Genomic DNA, 19,814 nt, shown 5'->3' with positions numbered 1-19,814 from the left:
ATAAAGTGTTTCCTTAACAAAGCAAGGATCTTCCTCAAAATTAAACTGTATTTTCATGATCAGTAAACCATACCTTCCACCTGATTTTGAAGAGTGCTGTAAGCAAACTAAATTACTTTCCATCCTTTTATTTTTTGTGGGTCACAGCATGAAAGGAAATACACATGGAGTGCAAGTTTCACATGCCTGGTTTTAGTTAAATTTCCTTTTTTTAAATAACTGTTTTGTTGTGGAATAAATCATTTTTGACGTTAGCTGCAGAAATTAGATGGAGGAATAATGTTAAGCATGACATTTTCTCAATTATGTTTTATCAAGAAGGGAGTTAATAACAGAATAGAAAAACAATAAATTGGAGATGGGGCTGTGTTTTATACTTTTTCAAATGCCAAACAAACTGGTCTGCACCGGGTTATCCAGGTTGTAAAAGTAATCAAGTGATCAGGTTAAGTTCTGGTAACAATACTAAAGTTCACAAGCTGGTTGTGTCTTGCATTTGATTATTTCGAGGAAATGCCAAGTAGAAATTATCCTTTCATTTCTTGATGAAACATTATTAAAATCCATTATTTAAAAATGAAGAGAGTGTTCTTAGGTAAAGATGACTGGCCATTATCTTGTAATAACTAACTGCATAATTGTCCAACAGTAAATGCTAGAGCTTTACCCACAAATGCTGTTCCCTTTTCCTTTATCCCCTTGAAACTGAACATTGAAGAATAGTCTGTTCCTCCTTCCTTGATGTACCCCAATGATTGTAAAGAAGGGTACCTGTAGTTTCATATTATGTTTGGCACTAGTGTAAGTATTGTAGGTGATTAAAAAAACTCATATAAGTTATGTTTTCTACCTTTAAAAGAATGCTTAAGTCAAACAAGTAACACATATAAACAAGACACCTGCTAAACAACTTAGCATAATAAAATTCAGTACTACGTGAAAAGCTATACAATGCTATAGAAGTTCATAGAAGAGAGGGATTCATAAATGCAGAAAGAGTCTGTAAGTCTATTTTGAGATCTGGGCTAGAGTAATGTTTCTCAAAGTGTTGTCCCAAGACTAGCGGTCTCAGCACCTTCTGTAAACTTATTAGAAATGCAGTTTTCAGGGGTTTGCCACAGACCTACCATATCAGGAACTCTGGGTTGGGACCCACAATCTGCAGTTTAACAAACCTTCCAGGTGATTCAGATGAAGCTAAATTTTGAGAATCACTGCTATAGATAATAAAGAATGTGATATTTTATTCAGTTAATATGTTAAGTGTCTAATATAAAGTAGGAAGAGCACAGTCAGTTAAATCTTCAAATAATTGTGGAACTTCATTATTGATGAACTTTGCAGATGGCTACTTATGTTTTTTAAACTCCTAGTAATTAAAATAAAATGATATTAGGTCATTAGACAGGTAGAAAAAAGTAGAGATTTTATAAATCAAAGTAGTCATGATTTTATAAATCAAAGTAGTCATCTAATCATGTATTTTACCATTACTTTTAATGGCAAAAACTGCAATTACTTTTACACCAACCTAATAATCTCAAATTAATTGTTTCTACTATTTGGCAACTGCCTTACCCTCTTTATTTTATATACAGAAGATATAAACTACAGATTGTTTTATAAGTCACATATGACAGTACCTGGAAGTAGGAGAAGTTAAATGATCTAATGACTTACAGCAGTGCGGGTTCTCAAATGGCTGCATTAGAATTACCTGGAAAAATTATTAACACAGACTGCTGGCCCCCACCCAGAGATTCTGGCTTAGTATGCTGCAGTATGGCCTGAAATTTTACATTCTGAAGAAGTTGCCGTGTTAAATGAAGAAGTTGATCTTGCCTGGTCTGAGGACCATATTTGAGAACTACTAATATGAGAGATTCCTTCTGACTATTGATACAAGTATTGAGTTCAGATAAAAATATTGCATTGTTTCTCCATAGTATTAGGATCCAACATATCCTTGTCTTGAATTTTTTAGGCTTTTTAAACTGTAGCTTTCAAACTAAGTAGATCCAACATTTTTTCCTCCAATATTTTTATATGCTTTTCTGTAGAACTATTGGATTAGCAATAACTTCTCTCCCTCTAATTTGGCTAATTTTTAGGAAAGCATTAATCTTTGCTCCTTTTATCCTCAATTGTCATCTAGTGTTTGTAAATAAAACTGTTATAGATGAAATATTTGGCTTTAGTCGGCATTTCACAGTCTAATAAAATGCAGGAATTCACACAAGTGGGAGAATTGTTGTTTAGATAATGTAATATGGTTGAATTTTTTCTAAGTGCTGATTATGTTTGCCAAATTTTAGAGGCTCTCCTGTGCTTTATTTTCTATAATTTTGGGAAATTTATTAGAATATGAAATTATGGATGACAGTGTTGTAATATGCTTCAGTGCATTGCATTCTGAGACTCTTTCTCCTTTAAACTTATTTCAACTCAGGTATTTGAGACATTTACAGGAAAAAATGCTTTTGTTTTACTTCCTATCTTGCTTTCATCTAGGATAAAATGTTCTTTCTGGTATGAATCAAGTGTGGTAAATTGCTTGCAGAGAACTTTGCTTGTTGTGATGTAGCATTTTGCTGGACAGAAACAAACGCATGGCTCATAATGACTGTTAGATTTCAAAAAGTCTGGGGTGTGTACATGTGTGTATATGTGTCAACAGGCTCTTCCTTGCTATCCTTTATTTTGCTCGGACAGTTTAATAGTTGTACTAATCTGCAGATATTATACATTTTAGGATTATTTTCCACTAATATTTATTGTTTTAGTAGATAAAGTGTCAGATACATTTGTATTCACTAGCAATTGATTCATTTGGGAAAAATGTTAGCTTCCAAAAAGGTAGATGTAAAATAAGATGCTTAACTTGAACATAGTAATGTAAAGGTGTATATAACTAAAAACAATTATAATTTTAACAGCTTCCTAAAATATGCATTTTAGATGTTTATTTTAAATAGGTGTATACTAACGTGCCAGATAATTTCAACTAATAACCTATAAATAGCTCCATTCCTAATGCAAGTTTTGTTTTTACTTTAAAATGTAACTCTTTGAAGGCAAGGTCAAATTAGGTCCTACAAAATGATCAGTTTTAAAGTAAAAATGAAAAAGTGAATATGAATAGGACTGATATAGAATATTGGTCACATTTACCTCAGAGATAAGATGGTCTATTCTCATAAGAATGACTATACAGTACCACAGTTATTTTATAACTTAACTCAATTATCTGCCATTATGTACACATTTTTATTGTTTATATAGTCACTTTATGAATTTCTGAAAAAGTTATTTGATGTCGGGAAAAGTTAATATCAATAGTCCGGAAGTAATTTTAATTTTTCTGTTTGTATCTAATGTTCTTTAATATGTAATGTTATATGTTGTTATTTTGGTAAGCAGACCTCAAAACTGAATTCTCTATTTCTTTTTATCAAATCATTAAAAGGGAGAAGCAGGATCGCCTGGAGCTCCAGGGCAGGATGGAACACGGGGAGAGCCTGTGAGTACCTTCTCGTTTCAGTTCTAAAAGATGAAGTTCTTTTCCTGTTTTGAAATCCTTTCAGTTATTTAAATTCTTCTCTCAGATGCCCTATTATTTGTTCAGTGACTTCCAGATTTTAGATGTTGTAGAAGCTCCTTGTGAAACACCATAAAATATTGAAATGTTGAATCCTCTTTTAGAAACCAGGAAGAATTTTGCAAACAGGGTGAGTCACAAACCACAAGCACTCATGCCCAAACAAATGCATGGTTAACACAAACATCATGGTCTGTTGCTGAGCCTTTAGTCAATGTCACTTTACCACTCATCTATTGTTTCATAGTATGGTCTTTGGGATCTTGTGTTCAATAAAAATCAGGGGTAGAGAAACATGACTAAGAAAGTAATGAATCTGAAACCTAGATATCTACATTTTTAGCAAGTGTCCCAGGTGATTCTGAACTTCAGGTGAGTTTTAAAAATATAGTTTGCCCCCACGTTTTATTCCTACAACTCATGGCCAACATTTAAATACCAGCAGATCTTATTTTATTCATCAAAGGTACCTACCCTCAAGAAATTTGAAATTTGCTTTGTGGGGAGCTAGGTTAAGAAGTGAAGTAATAGTTGAGATGTATTTTTTATCACATTTATCACAAAGTGTTCAGTTGAGATTTCAGAATTTAAATATTGTACGTAAGAGGGAGAGAGTACCACCAAAGCTCCTTAAATAGGGTAGAGGGATTAAACTGCTCTTAAAGTTACTTAATAAAATTTTCATTGAATTTCATCTTGTGTATGATTATGTACTGGGGCAAGTTCTATATAATGCTATTGCCTTCCAGAAGCTTATAATTTAATTTGGAAGACTGAAAAAATTGATGCAAATAATTACTAACTGTTTATAGTATGAGCCAAATATGAAATTGATATGGAGTCAGAAAACCAGGGTTTGGAGATGATTACTGCTACATTTCATCAGTGTGAGCTTGGAGAAGTCACCTCAAATCCCTGAATATCTTTCTCTAAGTATGAATAGTGTAGATGCTTATAATGCTTACTGCATAGGGTTGTTGTGAAGCTGACGTAGGAAATTGTTAAAAATTGTAAGAATATTGCACAAATGCATGGGGCTATTCTAAGTGCTGAAAGAGTATAGGAAGGTAATCCTGTTATTGAGGTGCTTGAAAAAATTTTTACCAAGGGTTTGGGCCAGGTTTTGTTCATGAAAGGATGACTGGGAATTAAAGGAAGATGGGAGAGAGAGAACTCATCTGAATGAAGACACATATGTGAGATGGTTAAAAAGTGTGCCCAGGAAATAATGAAATGATCTTAATAAGTTCCTGAATCTGCACAGAATGGTCTCTCTTGGGTGTTAGAAAGTAAAGGTTGAAACTTGGCTAGGGCCATGAAATGGAGAGCCTTGACTGCAAGCTTGAAAAGTAAACCTTACTCATTTGTCATTGAAGTTTTGTGAGAAAAAAAGATAACATAGTAAAAAGAACGGTTTTAGAGGCAGTGTATGAGCTTCTGGTGTGTGTGGAATGATTGGAAAGGAGAAGAAACTGGAAACAGGACACTAGTTAGCAGGCTGTTTTGACAGACCAGGCATGAAGTAGAAGGCCTCGACTAGGGCATTAATAAGCATGGAGCGAGTTTAATAGGGTAGCATCAGCTCAACATATCTGAGCCATAAGTGATGCTATTTAAGAAAAATTGTGAGCATTGGTAACTGGATATAAGACTTAGTGTGATTATTTGTTTATGGTATTGTTTCAGAGTATAAAGTGTGTGTGGGTGTGGGTGTGTGTGTATGAGGGAGAGAGAATAAGAAACACAAAGAGAGGTGAGAGAAAGAAAGGTGAATGGGTAGAAGAGAAGGAAAAAGAGGAAGAGGGAAATAAAAGGCAACAGACGTGAGAGCTTGGGTATAATTTAGGATGTGACTGTGTTCTAAATGTTTGTGAGTCAGTTATTTGGAATCTGTAACTCATTCTCCTGTAGAAACAATGTTAGAAAGGGCAGACTGACTGGCAGGTCTGTGTAGACCATAATTCAATGTGAGGAGCACATATTTACTTTGAACATGATGCTATTGAAATCTCTTAATAAAACCTAAAAAGAGAAAAGAAATATTAAACATAGGCCGGTGTGGTGGCTCACGCCTGTAATCCCAACGTTTTGGGAGGCCGAGGAGGGTGGATCACGATGGCAGGAGATCGAGACCATCCTGGCTAACATGATGAAACCCTGTCTCTACTAAAAATAAAAAAATTTAGCCGGGCATGGTAGCACGTGCCTGTAATCCCAGCTACTCGGGAGGCTGAGGCAGGAGAATCACTTGAACCTGGGAGGTAGGGGTTGCAGTGAGCCAAGATTGCACTACCGTACTCCAGCCTGGGTGACAGAGTAAGACCCCATCTCAAAAAAAAAAAAAAAAAAGAAAAGAAATATTAAATACAAAATGAGGAGTGCTTAGAAGATGCTTTCCTTTCCCAAGGCTGCTTGTTTCTCACTTTTATCCCCGAAAAGACACTGGTTTGGGTTTGTTTTTGCCCTGCCTGCTCCCACTTTGTTCAAGACTTATTCCTGTCTAGAGTTGTTGCACTAGAATAATTTACCATTCCAGGGAGTGTGGTCCTTTAGATTTTAACCATTTCCTTCTTTCTTCGCAATACTCCTTACATCCCTGTAACGTTTAGCTTCAGTGGTGAGGGAAACACAGTGGCTGCCTCATGGAGGCTTACAGCCTAGTTGGGGAGATAGATGGTAAAAGGATAAACAAGCAAAAACTAAATTACCAAGTTCGAAAAGATAGACAAACAAGGTGCTAAGGCAAAGATTAATGTAAATAGAGTAGTAGAGGTTATTGAGATGAAATTTTTCCTCCTAAATCTAGTGGGTAGAAAACTGGGAGTTACTGAGTGAGACTCTCCTACTCCAGCCCAATAGACTGGAGAAGACAGGAGGGGCCCCTTTACTTCTTTTGCTCCATTCCCCTCTCTTTCTTGTTGAATGGCGAAGAGGAAGCCAAGTTTCCTATGCCAGGAAATGCACCCTGTTAGGAAAGCAATTCATAGGTTAAGTGTCTCAAATTTGCTGATGTCTGGAAACAATTCTTCTGGTCTGTATTTTCTTCCAAATAAGAACAGATAGCGTTACAAGCTATTTTTTTTTTATTTTTACAATTAATGAAAACTTGGTTTTTATTATGCTGTGCAAATGGATTCTTATCATTTGTGGAAAAGCTTTGAAAATAGAAAGAAATCTATAAAGTTTATATATTTTGTGACACAAAGAAAGAAACATTCTTCCATTGTGTGGGAATAATGGTTTTAAGTAGTGGTAATAAATGACTTGGCTCTACTATAAAGGGCATATTCACTTTATTCTATAATGTGGCAGCCAAGAAAATTAATGGAGCTTCAGATGGAAGGACAGAAGCTCTTGGAAAAATACTTTAAAGCTAATTAAACACAGCTTATGTCAGTCTAATGGTGATTCATCCCTGTAAGCAGATTGATACATATGAACACTAACTCCCAGAATTAAAATTAATGGCTAGCGCTATAATTTATTAGGAAATGATTATATTGCTTCAAAGTACAAATACATTCACATGTCAATACTTTGAATTTGAAAGCTAATATGTGTCAATCCTAAAAGTAATCCAATCCTAAAAGTAATTTACTTTCTAAGTGGTAAATTATACCTAATTAACTTCAATTCAGGAAACTGTAAACTCAGGTCTAACAATGGATAGATTTATTATAACTTGTTTCAACCACGAATTGCTGTGTTTAAAGATTATATTCTTTCAATTATTTATTCAACAGTATTTACTGAGTGTCTACTTTGTGCCAGGCATCATACTAATTGAGGAGAATGTGAAGATTAATGAATCGTGGCCTGGCCATCAAGGAGTCAGATGAGCCAATAGATGGCAACACAGTATGAATGTTATGAATGTAGGTATGTGGGGAGCCTGAAAGGCCATGGAAGATGTGTATAACCTTACATGAGTCTGCAGGCGTTGCCAAAAGTTATGCATTCTTTTAAAAAAAAAAAATTGCATGCCAGACGTGGTGGCCCATGTGTGTAATCCCAGCATTTTGGGAGGCCAAGGCAGGTGGATTACTTGAGGTCAGGAGTTTTAGACCAGCCTGGCAAACATGGTGAAATCCCACCTCTACTAAAAATACAAAAATTAGCCAGGTGTGGTGGTGGGCGCCTGTAATCCCAGCTACTCGGGAGGCTGTGGCAGGAGAATTGCTTAAACCTGGAAGGTGGAGGCTGCAGTGAGCCAAGATCATGCCACTGCACTCCAGCCTGGGTGACAGAGGGAGACTCTGTCTCAAAAGAAACAAAAACAAAAAAACCCGATATTATGAGATAGAATTCACATACAGTTCACCTATTTAAAATGTATAGGGATGCCTTCTTATAAACACAACTCTCTTGGCCAAATTCTGGATGATATATAAATATGAGTGGGCTCGTCAAAGTTGTTTGGCCTGGCAAGGCAGGAGTGTGCAGCATGCATGTTCCAAAATATAGAAGCAGAAGAAAACATATTCTGAGAAGAACTGACAGTAGTTCAGGCTGCCATGTGGTACATGAAAGGAAAGTGATAGAAACAGTAGGTAAGGTTTTAGGGATAGATAGTGGCCAAACCAGGAAGGACTTTAGATGTCTGTGCTGTTTGCACTTAATTCTGAGAGTAATGGGAGCCCTACTTCCCTACTTAAAACCTTTGACTGGAAGCAGTTAGTGAGCTCTGTCACCTCTAGTAACAACTAAAGCAAGAATGGTCAGAGTTGGGAGGGGGAGAGTGGGATGGATTTGAAATGAACTAAACAGGTACTAGCAGGGCTTGAGGATCCAATGGATGTGGGTAAGATAAGAGATGACTCTCCGAAGTCTTACTGCATGGATGGATACAGAGAAACATCAAACAGTAAGCAGGGAATAAAACACGAAGAACCAGTTTGGGCTAGTGCAAGTGATCCTAAAATATTTTTAAATGGAACGTATCGAAATAATAACAAAGGTATTTAAAGAGAAGGTCTATATTTTGGGATAATTAGAAAATAATAGGCTTGAAAAAATAGAAATTAATAAAATTGCAATAAAAAATTGTGGGTCAGATCCAAGGAAATTTTAGACGAATTTCTTTAAATACTAGTGGTAGTAGGTTAAAAAATGCCTCCTCCTAAAAAACATCAGATCTTAACTTCTGAAACCTGTAAATGTGGTTTTATTTGGATAAAAAGGTCTGTGCAGAAATGATTAAGTTAAAGATCTTCTGATGGGGAGATCTTGGATTTTCTGGTGGGCATGAACCAGTCAGTTGAAAGTTCAGAGCAAAACTGAAGTTTCCTAGAGAAAAAATAAATTCTTCCCATGGATTACAGTGTCAGCTCCTGCATGAGAGTTTCCAGCTTACACCTCCTAATTGTTGTCTTATGGATTGGTGTTTGCCTAACCAGTCCCCACTCTTGCATAAACCAATATTTTGCAACAAGTCTCTGCTGTGTATATGTGTGTATACATACATTGATCTATCTCAGCTGGTTCTGTTTCTCTGGTGGAACCCTGACTGATGCAGATTTTGTTTCCGGGAGTAAACTACCTAAGTACCTAAAATGTAGAGTGACTTGGGAACTGGGTAATGTTTAGAGGCTGTAAGAATTTTGAGGCACATGGTAGAAGTAGTCTATATTGCCTTGAACAGACTATTGGTAGAAAAATGAATGTTAAAGATTGATAGTGAGGGCTCAGTGAAGAAGTGGAAGTCATGTGGAGAAAGCCTTTCTCATCTCAGAAAATATGTATAGCATCATCAAGACACTGTTGCTAGATGAATGGACATTAAAGGCACTGTTGATAAAGGAGGAAAGAGGAACATGCTATAGGAAACTGGAAGAATGGTGACACCTTGTCATAAAGTGGTAGAAAATTTAGCTAAATGATATCCTGTAGTTGTGCGGAAAGTAAGACTTCTAAGTGATGAACTTGTATATTTAGCTGACAAGATTGCCAAGCAAAGTGCTAAAGATAGAGCATGATTTTTTTTTTTTTTTTTTTTTTTTTACTGCTTATAGTAAAGTGTGAGGAGAAAAAGGTATTTGAGGAAAGAACTGTTAAGCAAAAAGGAACCAGCATTTGATGATTTGGGAAATATCCTGCTTATACAGATTGCAAAAGATGTTAAAATTAGCAGCTTCACTGTTACACATGCATGCTGGAAACAAGGTTAAGGTTGTGGCTAGACAAAGTTTGCTAGTGCAAAAGAGATTAGATATGGGACTCATGAATCCATTCAACCAGCCCAGTGGAAGCCACAAATAAAGATATGAGACTATCCAGGAGAAACCTGGGGAGGAGCCTCTTGTATAATTGTGTAAATCCTCATTATATGTACAGGAAACTTACAAGGTTTCGATAATGTTATATCAGCAGAAACTCTGCCAGTTTGGAACGAAAGGTACAGAGACAAGACAAAGTGAGGGAAGGCTGTTGGACACTCAAAATTTTTATAGGTAGGAAGCAGGCTGATAAAACTACTCAACTTCAATTATGTACTATCTTTCAAGTAAAAAGGAATAGTGATTCCAAGGCTGGAATCGTGGGCACAGAGGCCAGAGCTTCTCACCCAGAGGGCAGGGTCCCAAGTCCAGAGGGGTATTCCTAGGTCATGAAACCTGATGGAATTTTTTTCTGCTGGATTCAATATTGCAGGGGAGCAGTGACTCTTTTCTTCTCTTTGAATAGGTATGTTGATAACTTATCCTTTGCCTGTCTTAACATCATAATTGGGAAATAGATAACTTGCTCTGTAGTCTACAGGTTGATAGATGGAAAGGGATTTTGTCCCAGGATGGATCACACCCATAGCTGATTTAGATAACAAGATTTGGGACTTTTGAGCGATTTATTATTTAGATAAGAATTTGAACTTCACTGTAATAAGTTGAGACTTTTGTGGACATTGGGTTGGGGTGGATGTATACTTTATGTGGGATGAATGTGAATCTTTGAAGTCCAGAGGGTAGACTGTGTTAGGTTGAAAATTACCCTCCTCTGAGACATCACCTCTTAATCCCCGAAATCTGTAAATATTACCTTATTTGAAAAAAAGGTCTTCTGTACATATGAATGAGTATCTTGTCACAGGGAGATTATCATGGTTTATCCCAGTGGATCCTAAATGTCACACTAGTGCCCTTGTAAGACAGAAGCAGAGGAAAATTTCATACAGAGAAGAGGAGGGAGTAATGAGACCACGGTGACTAAGATTGGAGTGATGTATCCACAAGCCAAAGAATGCTGGCACCCACCAAAAATTGAGAGAGGCAAGCAATGGAATCTTCCCTTGAGTTTCTGGAGGACACACAGCCCTGAAAAGACTTCGACTTCAGACTTCTGCATTCCAGAACCGTGAGGGAATAAAATTCTGTTGTGTAAACCAAGTTTGTGGTAATTTGTTACAGTAGCTATTGGAAACTAGTACACTAGACTTTTCGTTTAGTCTAATTCTTAATCATTTTATGTAACGAACCTATATAAAAATGTATGTGAGTACATATTGGTGTATATTGCAAACTGTTGGTAGCATATGTGTTGACCAAAAATATTTGGGCTTTCAGCAAGTCAATAAACAAGTTGGTTTCAATGAGAATTTGAAAGCAAGACTCTTCAGTCAATATTTTCTGTACTATCAATTTTGTTAAATTCTCATGTATTTTTAAAAATTTAATTTGTCTAATTTCTCATTTTCCTACATTTTTCATTTTTGTATTGGTAACTTTTAGCCCATATTTCTTCTCTGTATTATTGTATTGTAAATTTGAAACAATTAAATGGATGATATTTAATGTGCTATATATAATAGTTAAAAAATATATAAATATATATGTGTAAAAAAGGATCTGCATGGATACAAGTCATATGGTTTAATTATGTTTCAATTACTTTGCTTATTTTTCCCCAGATGGGTTTTTGATGTCTGTTATGTTGCATTTTTCTTGCCATTATTTTATTTTCTCCCATGAGCATATATTGTTTTTGTACTATAACAAAAATTGAGGCCTAGATTTTGAGTGCTTTTTAGTGTTTTTTTCTTTTAAAAGATGCCAACTTTGCTAGACTACATTTTAGTTTTTATTCTAAGACTAAAGGACAAGATTGTTTCAAAGAATCCTTAATGTTTTGGAAATTTCTTTTCTTAACTTAATATTTTGGAATTTTCTTTTCCGAAAATCACTCTGATTTTATCTTGGACAGCTAGGTGGATGGTGAGGACAGAGCAATATGAGGGCAACAGTAGACTAAATTTACTAGTAGTTGAAAAAACAGTAACAGAAAATATTCATTTTCAATTGAATTCACTTTTAGACCCAAGTTATCATGTTGACCAGTTAGTCTTCTTTGGCCAATTCGTGCCAACCAAGTTACCTGCAGAATTGTTTCCACTGCTGCTTTGTCATAGCTGTTTTTGTCCTGGTGCTCAATGCTGATGGCATGTTGTTTTTGATGTTAACGTTTTCATCAGGCAATCTAAATCATTTGCTTTCTAGTTCTCTGCTCACCGGCCAGGTCCACTGTGTACAGGGAGCCTTATGGCTCACAGTGAAAATTTGTAGGCAGGGACTGGGTTCTGCTGTGAGCTGAGATCCCTGGAGCTCCATGAAAAGGAGGAAAAGAATGCCATGTTTCCTGGATCTATGGAGGTGAGCGCATGTTTCTTAATGAAGGATGGCCTTAGCAGTTTTATTTTGGAAATGTTTGCTGTCTCATTTTTCCAGGAATAAAGACATGGGGATCACTGTAGTGTGGTTGAAACACTGGCTCATAGAGGCTTTTATTGTTTCCTTGCCTCATGCCTTTCGAATTCTTGCTTAACCACATGTTATGCTTGTCTTTATGATGTAATGTTTACTGCTGAGCCAGTCCAAGTTACCATGTACTTAAGAGACAAGTAGATCTTTTGTTTAATCATCTTTTCTGCACTGTGATTACTTGGCATATCAGTTTTATGCATGTACACAGAAGACATGCATAAAATTATTGGGGAATATTAATGATGAATTGCTGTGATAATTTCCCATGTGGAATTACCAATCTATTTTGTGATGCTAGTAAAGTGGAGGTATCTTTATTTGCCTGCTTGATGGTATGTTTTTATTTAGATTGAAAAGAAAGAAGAGAAAAACCAACTAGTTCTATTATTGTTTTTACTTGGTTTGCAATCATATGGTAAGATGTTTCAGTCTTTTGTACAGGTTTGTAATACTTTTTCTCACCCCTTTTTCAGGCTCCAGGAGTGGCACATACCAAGTATGTGCCAAATAAACCAACTTTAACTTTAAACTCAAATATCTGCTGTTACAAATTTCACACAGCAGTTCTTAGTGTGAAGGCAATCCACATGTAACAATTTGGATAGTACAATTTGAAAATTCAATTGTATTTATTTTTGTAATAATGTAGTTATGTATATAATTATAAAACAATGTTACTGTATAAAACACTATTACAATAATATATTGTCATAGTAATTATGCTTTAAAATATGATTGAGAATAACTCTTACAATGCATTTTGAAATAGGCTTTATCTAAAATAATGTAAATGCTCAGTTTATCTATAGGATTGACTAAATTTGTAAGCAATATCTGTAACTGTTTGGTCTTCTACAATATGACATTTGGCAATGTAGTGACTGTGAAAATATTGTGTCGTTTATTTTGACCTCACAAAGCAAATGTTGGCTCATTATCTGTATAAGTTAGTTAATAAAGTCCCACCAGGTTTAATCACAGATCTGTTTTATTCTTTCCTATTATAAATGACATAAATATCATTGACATAGTAAAACTGGACTACCATCAAACAACAACATAAAGTAACATTGTTGATTTTAAATTTAGAAGCTCTGTGTCTATGGCACTGATCATTTTTTTGTGTTTTTCTAAGAAATCTTCATCTTTTTTTTTTTTTTTTTGATGGAGTCTCGCTCTGTTGCCAGGCTGGAGTGCAATGGAGTGATCTCAGCTCACTGCAAGCCCTGCCTTCCGAGTTCAAGCGATTCTCCTGCCTCAGCCTTCTTAGTAGCTGGGACTCCAGGCACATGCCACCACGCCGAGCTAATTTTTATATTTTTAGTAGCGACGGGGTTTCACTATGTTGACCAGGATGGTCTCGATCTCTTGACCTCGTAATCCGCCCTCCTCAGCCTCTCAAAGTGCTGGGATTACAGGCGTTAGCCACTGTGCCCGGCAAGAAGTCTTTTAAATTATTGTTATTGTAAGAACCACCGATAAGTATTAAAGTATTTTATTTGATTTTTTTCCCCTTTTCTATCCATCTCTTTATAATTTGAAAGAGGCTTTATTGAGCCCTGAAATTTCAAGAGGAATAAATGCTATTGCAAATATGAGATGATGTATGATTAATTCTTAGAATGGATAACATATCCTCTAAGTAAATAGAATCTCATTGTTGCTTATGTAGGCTCAGTAGTCTCACTGGTATGGGGACTGATTAAATTGATCTCTGATTTGAAGAGAATGGGTGAAAGAAAACTTACCATGTATATAGGATATCAAGTCTAGATTTTATGGGTTGATATCATGTAAACAGACTTTGACTTTAACAATATGGATTTGAACTGTATGGGTCCACTTATCTGTGCTTTTTTTCAATACATATAGTGAAAATTTTTTTGGAGAGTTTTGACAATTTAAAAAACTTGTGAATGAACCATGTCACATAGAAATATTTTTTAAAATAAAAAGTTATGCCACAAGTGCGAAAAATATATATAGATATTACTCTGTATTATTTACTATAATGAAAATTTCAAAACTTACATATACAAACATTTACAGAGCATACCTAGTGCCATTTGCAGTTGAGATAAATGTAAACCAATGTAAAGATGTAATATTAAATCATAATTGCCTAAAATTAACTGTAGTGCATATTGTATTACTGTAATAATTTCATAGCCACCTCCTGTTGCTATTGTGGTGAGCTCAACTGTTGCAGGTATCAGCTTAAAATGCCATGTGATGCTAATCATCTCCACGGGAGCAGTTTATCTTTCAAATAAATTGTGTATTACAGTAGAAAGTGATCTCAGCCGGGTGTGGTGGCTCATGCTGTAATCCCAGCATTTTGGGAGTTCAGGGTGGGCAGACCACTTGACCAAGCCCAGGAGTTTGACACTAGCCTGGTAGCATGGCAAAACCCCATCTCTACAAAACATACAAAAAATTAGCCAGATGTGGTGATGTGTGTGTGCCTAGTCCCAGCTACTCAGGAGGCTGAGGTGGGAGGGATCACCTGAGCCTGGGAGGTCGAGGCCCCATTGAGCAGAGATCACATCATTATACTCCAGCCTGGGTGATAGAGTGAGACTCTGTCTCAAAGAAAAAGATCTCTCGTGGTTTTGCATATTTTTCATTGTTTAGTGAAGCACTGTAAACTTTGAATAACATTATGAAAAAATAGTACATAGAAAATACCACTAGTGATTCTGGAAGTGCTCCCAAAAAGCAGAAAAAAAGTTGTGACATTTTAAGAAAAGGTTTTATTGCTTGATATGTAACCATAGATTGAGGTCTGCTGCTGCTATTGCCCACCATGTTGAGATAATACAGTGTAAGGACCATTGTAAAACAAAAAAAAGAAAAGGAAATTTGTGAAACTGTTGCTGCAGCTATGCCGGCAGGTGCAAAACCTTGCACTTTTTTGCAAAATTCCTTTTTGTCTCATATTGAAAATTCAGCTTTTAGGTGAATGCAGGATCGCTATAAGAAAGGCATACTAATAGACACAAATATAGTTTTTAAAAAGCAAAATTATTTTTCCTTTTGAGATGGAGTCTCGATCTGTTTCCCAGGCTGGAGTGCAGTGGCTCAATCTCAGCTCACTGCAACCTCCGCCTCCCGGGTTCAAGCAATTCTCCTGCCTCAGCCTCCTGAGTAGCTGAGATTATAGGCATGTGCCACCATGCCTGGCTAATTTTTGTATTTTTAGTAGAGATGGGGTTTCACCATGTTGGCCAGGCTGGTCTTGAAGTCCTGACCTCAGGTGCTCCACCCACTTTGGTCTCCCAAAGTGCTAGGATTACAGGTGTGAGCCACCGTGCCCGGCCTATAAAGCAAAATTATTCTATGACAAATTAAAGCAAAACAAAGATGAAGAATCCAAAAGCTGGAGAATTTAATGTCAGCAAAGGATGGTTTGATAATTTTAAAAACAGATTTGGCTTAAAAATTGTCAAACACAGGAGAAGCAGCTTCTGCCAACAAAGCAGCACCACAAGCATTTCCAGATGCCACTAAGAATCTCATTGAGAAGAAATGGATATCTTCCTGAACAGATTTTTAATGCAGATAGAATTGTCCTATTCTGGAAGAAAGAAATGCCACAAAAGACACTTGTTAGGAAGAGAAACAGACCCCAGGATTTAAGTCAGGAAAGGATAGGCTAACTTTACTGTTTTGTACAAATGCAGTAGGGTTTATAATCAGGACTTCCTTTATCTATAGAGCTGTTAACTCCCAAGCCTTGAAGGGAAACTATAAACACCAGCTGGTAGTCTTTCGGTTGTATAGCAAGAAAGCCTGGATGAGAGAATGCTGTTTCTGGATTGGTTCCATCAATGCTTTGTCCCTGAAATCAGGAAGTACGTTGCTAGTAAGGGACTGCATTTTAAAGTTCTTTTGATATTAGACAATGCCTCCAGCCACCCAGAACCCCATGAGTTCAACACTAAAGACATCTGAATGGTGTACTTGCCCCCTAAGACAATGTATCTAATTCAGCCTCTAGACTGTATCATAAGGAGGACCTTTAAAGCTCATTACACATGGTACTGTATGGAAAGGTTGTCCATGCTATGGAAGAGAACCCCAGGGGAGAGAATGTCATGAAAGTCTGGAATTACACCACTGAAAATGCTATCATTGTTGTAGAAAAAGCCACGAAGCCTGAAACGTAAAATTCTACTGGAGAAAACTGTGTCCAAATGTTGTACATGATCTTATGACACAACCAATCAGGGAAATCACAAAAGAGACTGTGGATACGGCAAAACAAAACAAAAAAGGTGAAGGGACAAGGGTCCCAAGATACGGACCGTGGAGAGATTCAAGAGGTGACAGACACCAAATCAGAGGAATTAACAGAAGACAACTTGATGGTGATGAGTGCCTCCAAACCAGTGCTAGACTATAGGAAGAAGATGGAGAAGAAGCAGTGCCAGAAAACAAATTGACATTAGACAAGCTGGCAGAATGGTTCGGATTATTCGAGACTGCTTTTGACTTCTTTTACAGCACGGACACTTCTATGATTTGGGTACTGACACTGAAGCAAATGGTGGAAGAAGGATTGGTGCCTTATAGAAACGTTTTTAGATAAATGAAAAGCAAAAAGCCAGGCAGAAATTACAGTGTGCTTCCACAAAATTACACCCAGCGTGCCGGCCTTTCCTGCTTCCCTGTTACCTCTTCCACATCTGTCTCTGTCACCCCCGAGACAGCAAGACCAACCCCTCCTCTTCTTCCTCCTCAGCCTACTTAACATGAAGATGATAAGGGTGAAGACCTTTATGACGATCCACTTCCACTTAATGAATAGTAGATACATTTTCTCTTTCGTATTATCTTAATAACATTTGCGTTTCTCTAGTTTATTTATTGTAATAATATAGTATACAATACATATAACATGCAAAATATGTGTTAATTGACTGTTATGTTATTAGTAATGCTTTCAGCCAAAACTAGGCTATTAGTAGTTACATTTTGGGGGAGTCAAAATTTAACCGTGGATTTTCAACTGTGCAACGGTTTGGCACCACTCACCCCTGTGTAGTTCAAGGGTCAACTGTATGTAAAAATTGTGTGGTGGGTTAAAACTCCTAAAATCCATTAAAGATAAGCAAATGTAATCGTGACAGGCAGAGTGTTAAGATTTTGGCAGAGTGTTAAGATTTTCCAGATTGGTGGAAAAATAATCTATATGTAATGGTTTTTAAGCAGAGGCATAAAATGGATTATTTTAAAATTTAATTGGTAATCAAATTTAAAACCCCTGATTGATCCAAGCTTAACACCTATAATACAGATAGTTTTCAAGAGTCTCATTTATATATATAAATAATTTAAATATTTTTATATGCAATATATAGTAGACTCTCTATATAAGTGAGACTATGTAAATTGAAGTCTTGAAAATTATCTGTATTATGAATATAAATATATATACAAATGATACTCTCTTGAAAATGATCTGTATATTTATCTCTTGAAAAACTATATAAAGAACACTATTTCTCAAGCTCTGATTCACAGAGTACCTCAAAGTTACCAGAAATGCCTATTAAAATTCAGTTTTCTGGGGGCCATTCTGCTCCTAATGAATCAAAATTTGGGGTCAAAGCCCAGGAAACTACATTTTTAATGGCAACTGCCTGTGAGTCTGATGTAAAATTTAATAACTACTGATATTATATCAGTTCAAGGGTCAACTGTATATAAAAACTGATACACTTTGAGACAGGTAGATCAAAAAGAGGACTATGAACGTGGTAGGAAGACAGAAGTTACCTACTGGAGGAGAACAATTAGTTTTAATGATACTGGTACAAGAAAGTAATTCTGACATTTTAATATTTTTTAGACCATACATGCTTTAATATGTATTTCTCTGGTTAAATAAGCTTTTATGTTGTCATAAATGATAATATGAAATTGTTTCCAAATGGGTTCAGTTTCCTTTGCTTATTTAAAATATTTTGTGTTTTATTTATTGACAAAAATAACAAAAACAAATCTATTTTGTAAAGCAAAAACACATCTATATGCAATTGAAGAGGACTAAACTTGCGTATATGAAAGAGAGGTAAATCTTCACAAAGATAGAAATTAGATAATTTAAATTTATGAGTTTTATTATACCTTGAATTTTAATGAAATTTTTTGGTTATTAATTTTTCCAGATTTAAGAAATTGTATGTAATAGTCAAAAATAACAATCTACAGTTATAAACCTGATATATTATCATTTTTTGTTTTAGAAAAGTTGTATGACTGTGGGAAAATGGGGGAAATGCTGCCTGGGAAAGCCGATTTTGCCAAATGTCGAATTCCTAGCTCTTCTGTGAAAGAAAGCGCTCTTTAAACACAGCATTATCCTTCCCTGAGCAACATGAATGCCTGTGTCCAACACAGTGTACTGAGCAATATGTGAAAATTATCTGCAAGAATAACTTCCCAAGGCAAGAAAACTTAGCAAATGCATTACACAGGGAGGTCACAGCAGGGAGGTGTATTAAGATCCCCCCAGCATTGATTTCTGAGTCTGCAGCATAATTCTTTCCGGTTGTTCTAGTTCTCTTACCAAATGATAGCCACAACCTTTAATATCTTTACTTTTTTATTTTGAAAGACCAATGTTTGACAGTAATTTATTGAATGATTTAAATGTGAGGAAAAAAACTCTTAGACATGTTTTGAGAATTTTTTAAGATAAAAAATTTGTGGCCGGGCGTGGTGGCTCACGCCTGTAATCCTAGCACTTTGGGAGGCCGAGGCGGGCGGATCACAAGGTCAGGAGATCGAGACGACGGTGAAACACCGTCTCTACTAAAAATACAAAAAATTAGCCGGGCGCGGTAGTGGGAGCCTGTAGTCCCAGCTACTCAGGAGGCTGAGGCAGAAGAATGGCGTGAATCCGGGAGGCGGAGCTTGCAGTGAGCCGAGATCGCGCCGCTGCACTCCAGCCTGGGGGACACAGCAAGACTCCGTCTCAAAAAAAAAAAAAAAAAAAAAAAGAAATTTGTATGGGCCAACTTTTCATTTGTTTGTTATTATGCATTGTATATTTGATTACATTTTTTTAGTTGTATCTAATCCTTTTATTCATTATTTATCACTTCTTATATATATTTATTTACTTAGTTTATCTTAAGTACTCAAAAAGTATAGAAGTTGTGTTGTAAATTTGAGTATGCTTTCACTTACCCAAATTCCATTCCCATTCCCAGCAGTAACAGTTGTTACTCATTTAATGAGATTATGTCTGGTTTTTTTCTTTGCAAATACAAATACATAAGAGCCTACACAATTTTTTTAAACAACAAATTGGATCCACTGAAACTTTTATTTAACTTTATAATATGAACATTTACCATATAAGATTATAAGACAGAATATAAACTCTATCTCATTTCATTTATAGCATAGCTATAAATCAATCTAATCTCTCTTATTAATGTTATATATATATATAT

At 36.0% G+C, this 19,814-nt stretch overlaps 1 protein-coding gene across 2 annotated transcripts in view; it reads left to right on the top strand.

Annotated features, from left to right (window-relative positions):
- Positions 1-19,814, top strand: part of COL21A1 (collagen type XXI alpha 1 chain) — a 197,584-nt gene that overhangs the window by 149,851 nt on the left and 27,919 nt on the right. The window contains exon 19 of one of the 2 annotated variants that reach the window (XM_025384346.1): positions 3,467-3,520. In XM_025384346.1, coding sequence (XP_025240131.1) covers positions 3,467-3,520 — 54 coding nt within the window. Of the gene's footprint in view, positions 1-3,466; positions 3,521-12,072; positions 12,238-19,814 lie in introns of those variants that run through there. The other variant, XM_025384347.1, reaches the window with a different exon arrangement.

This window comes from Theropithecus gelada, chromosome 4 (assembly GCF_003255815.1).
Source record: "Theropithecus gelada isolate Dixy chromosome 4, Tgel_1.0, whole genome shotgun sequence".
Taxonomy (NCBI): Eukaryota; Metazoa; Chordata; class Mammalia; order Primates; family Cercopithecidae; genus Theropithecus; species Theropithecus gelada.
This window is presented reverse-complemented; position numbering and strand designations above follow the sequence as displayed.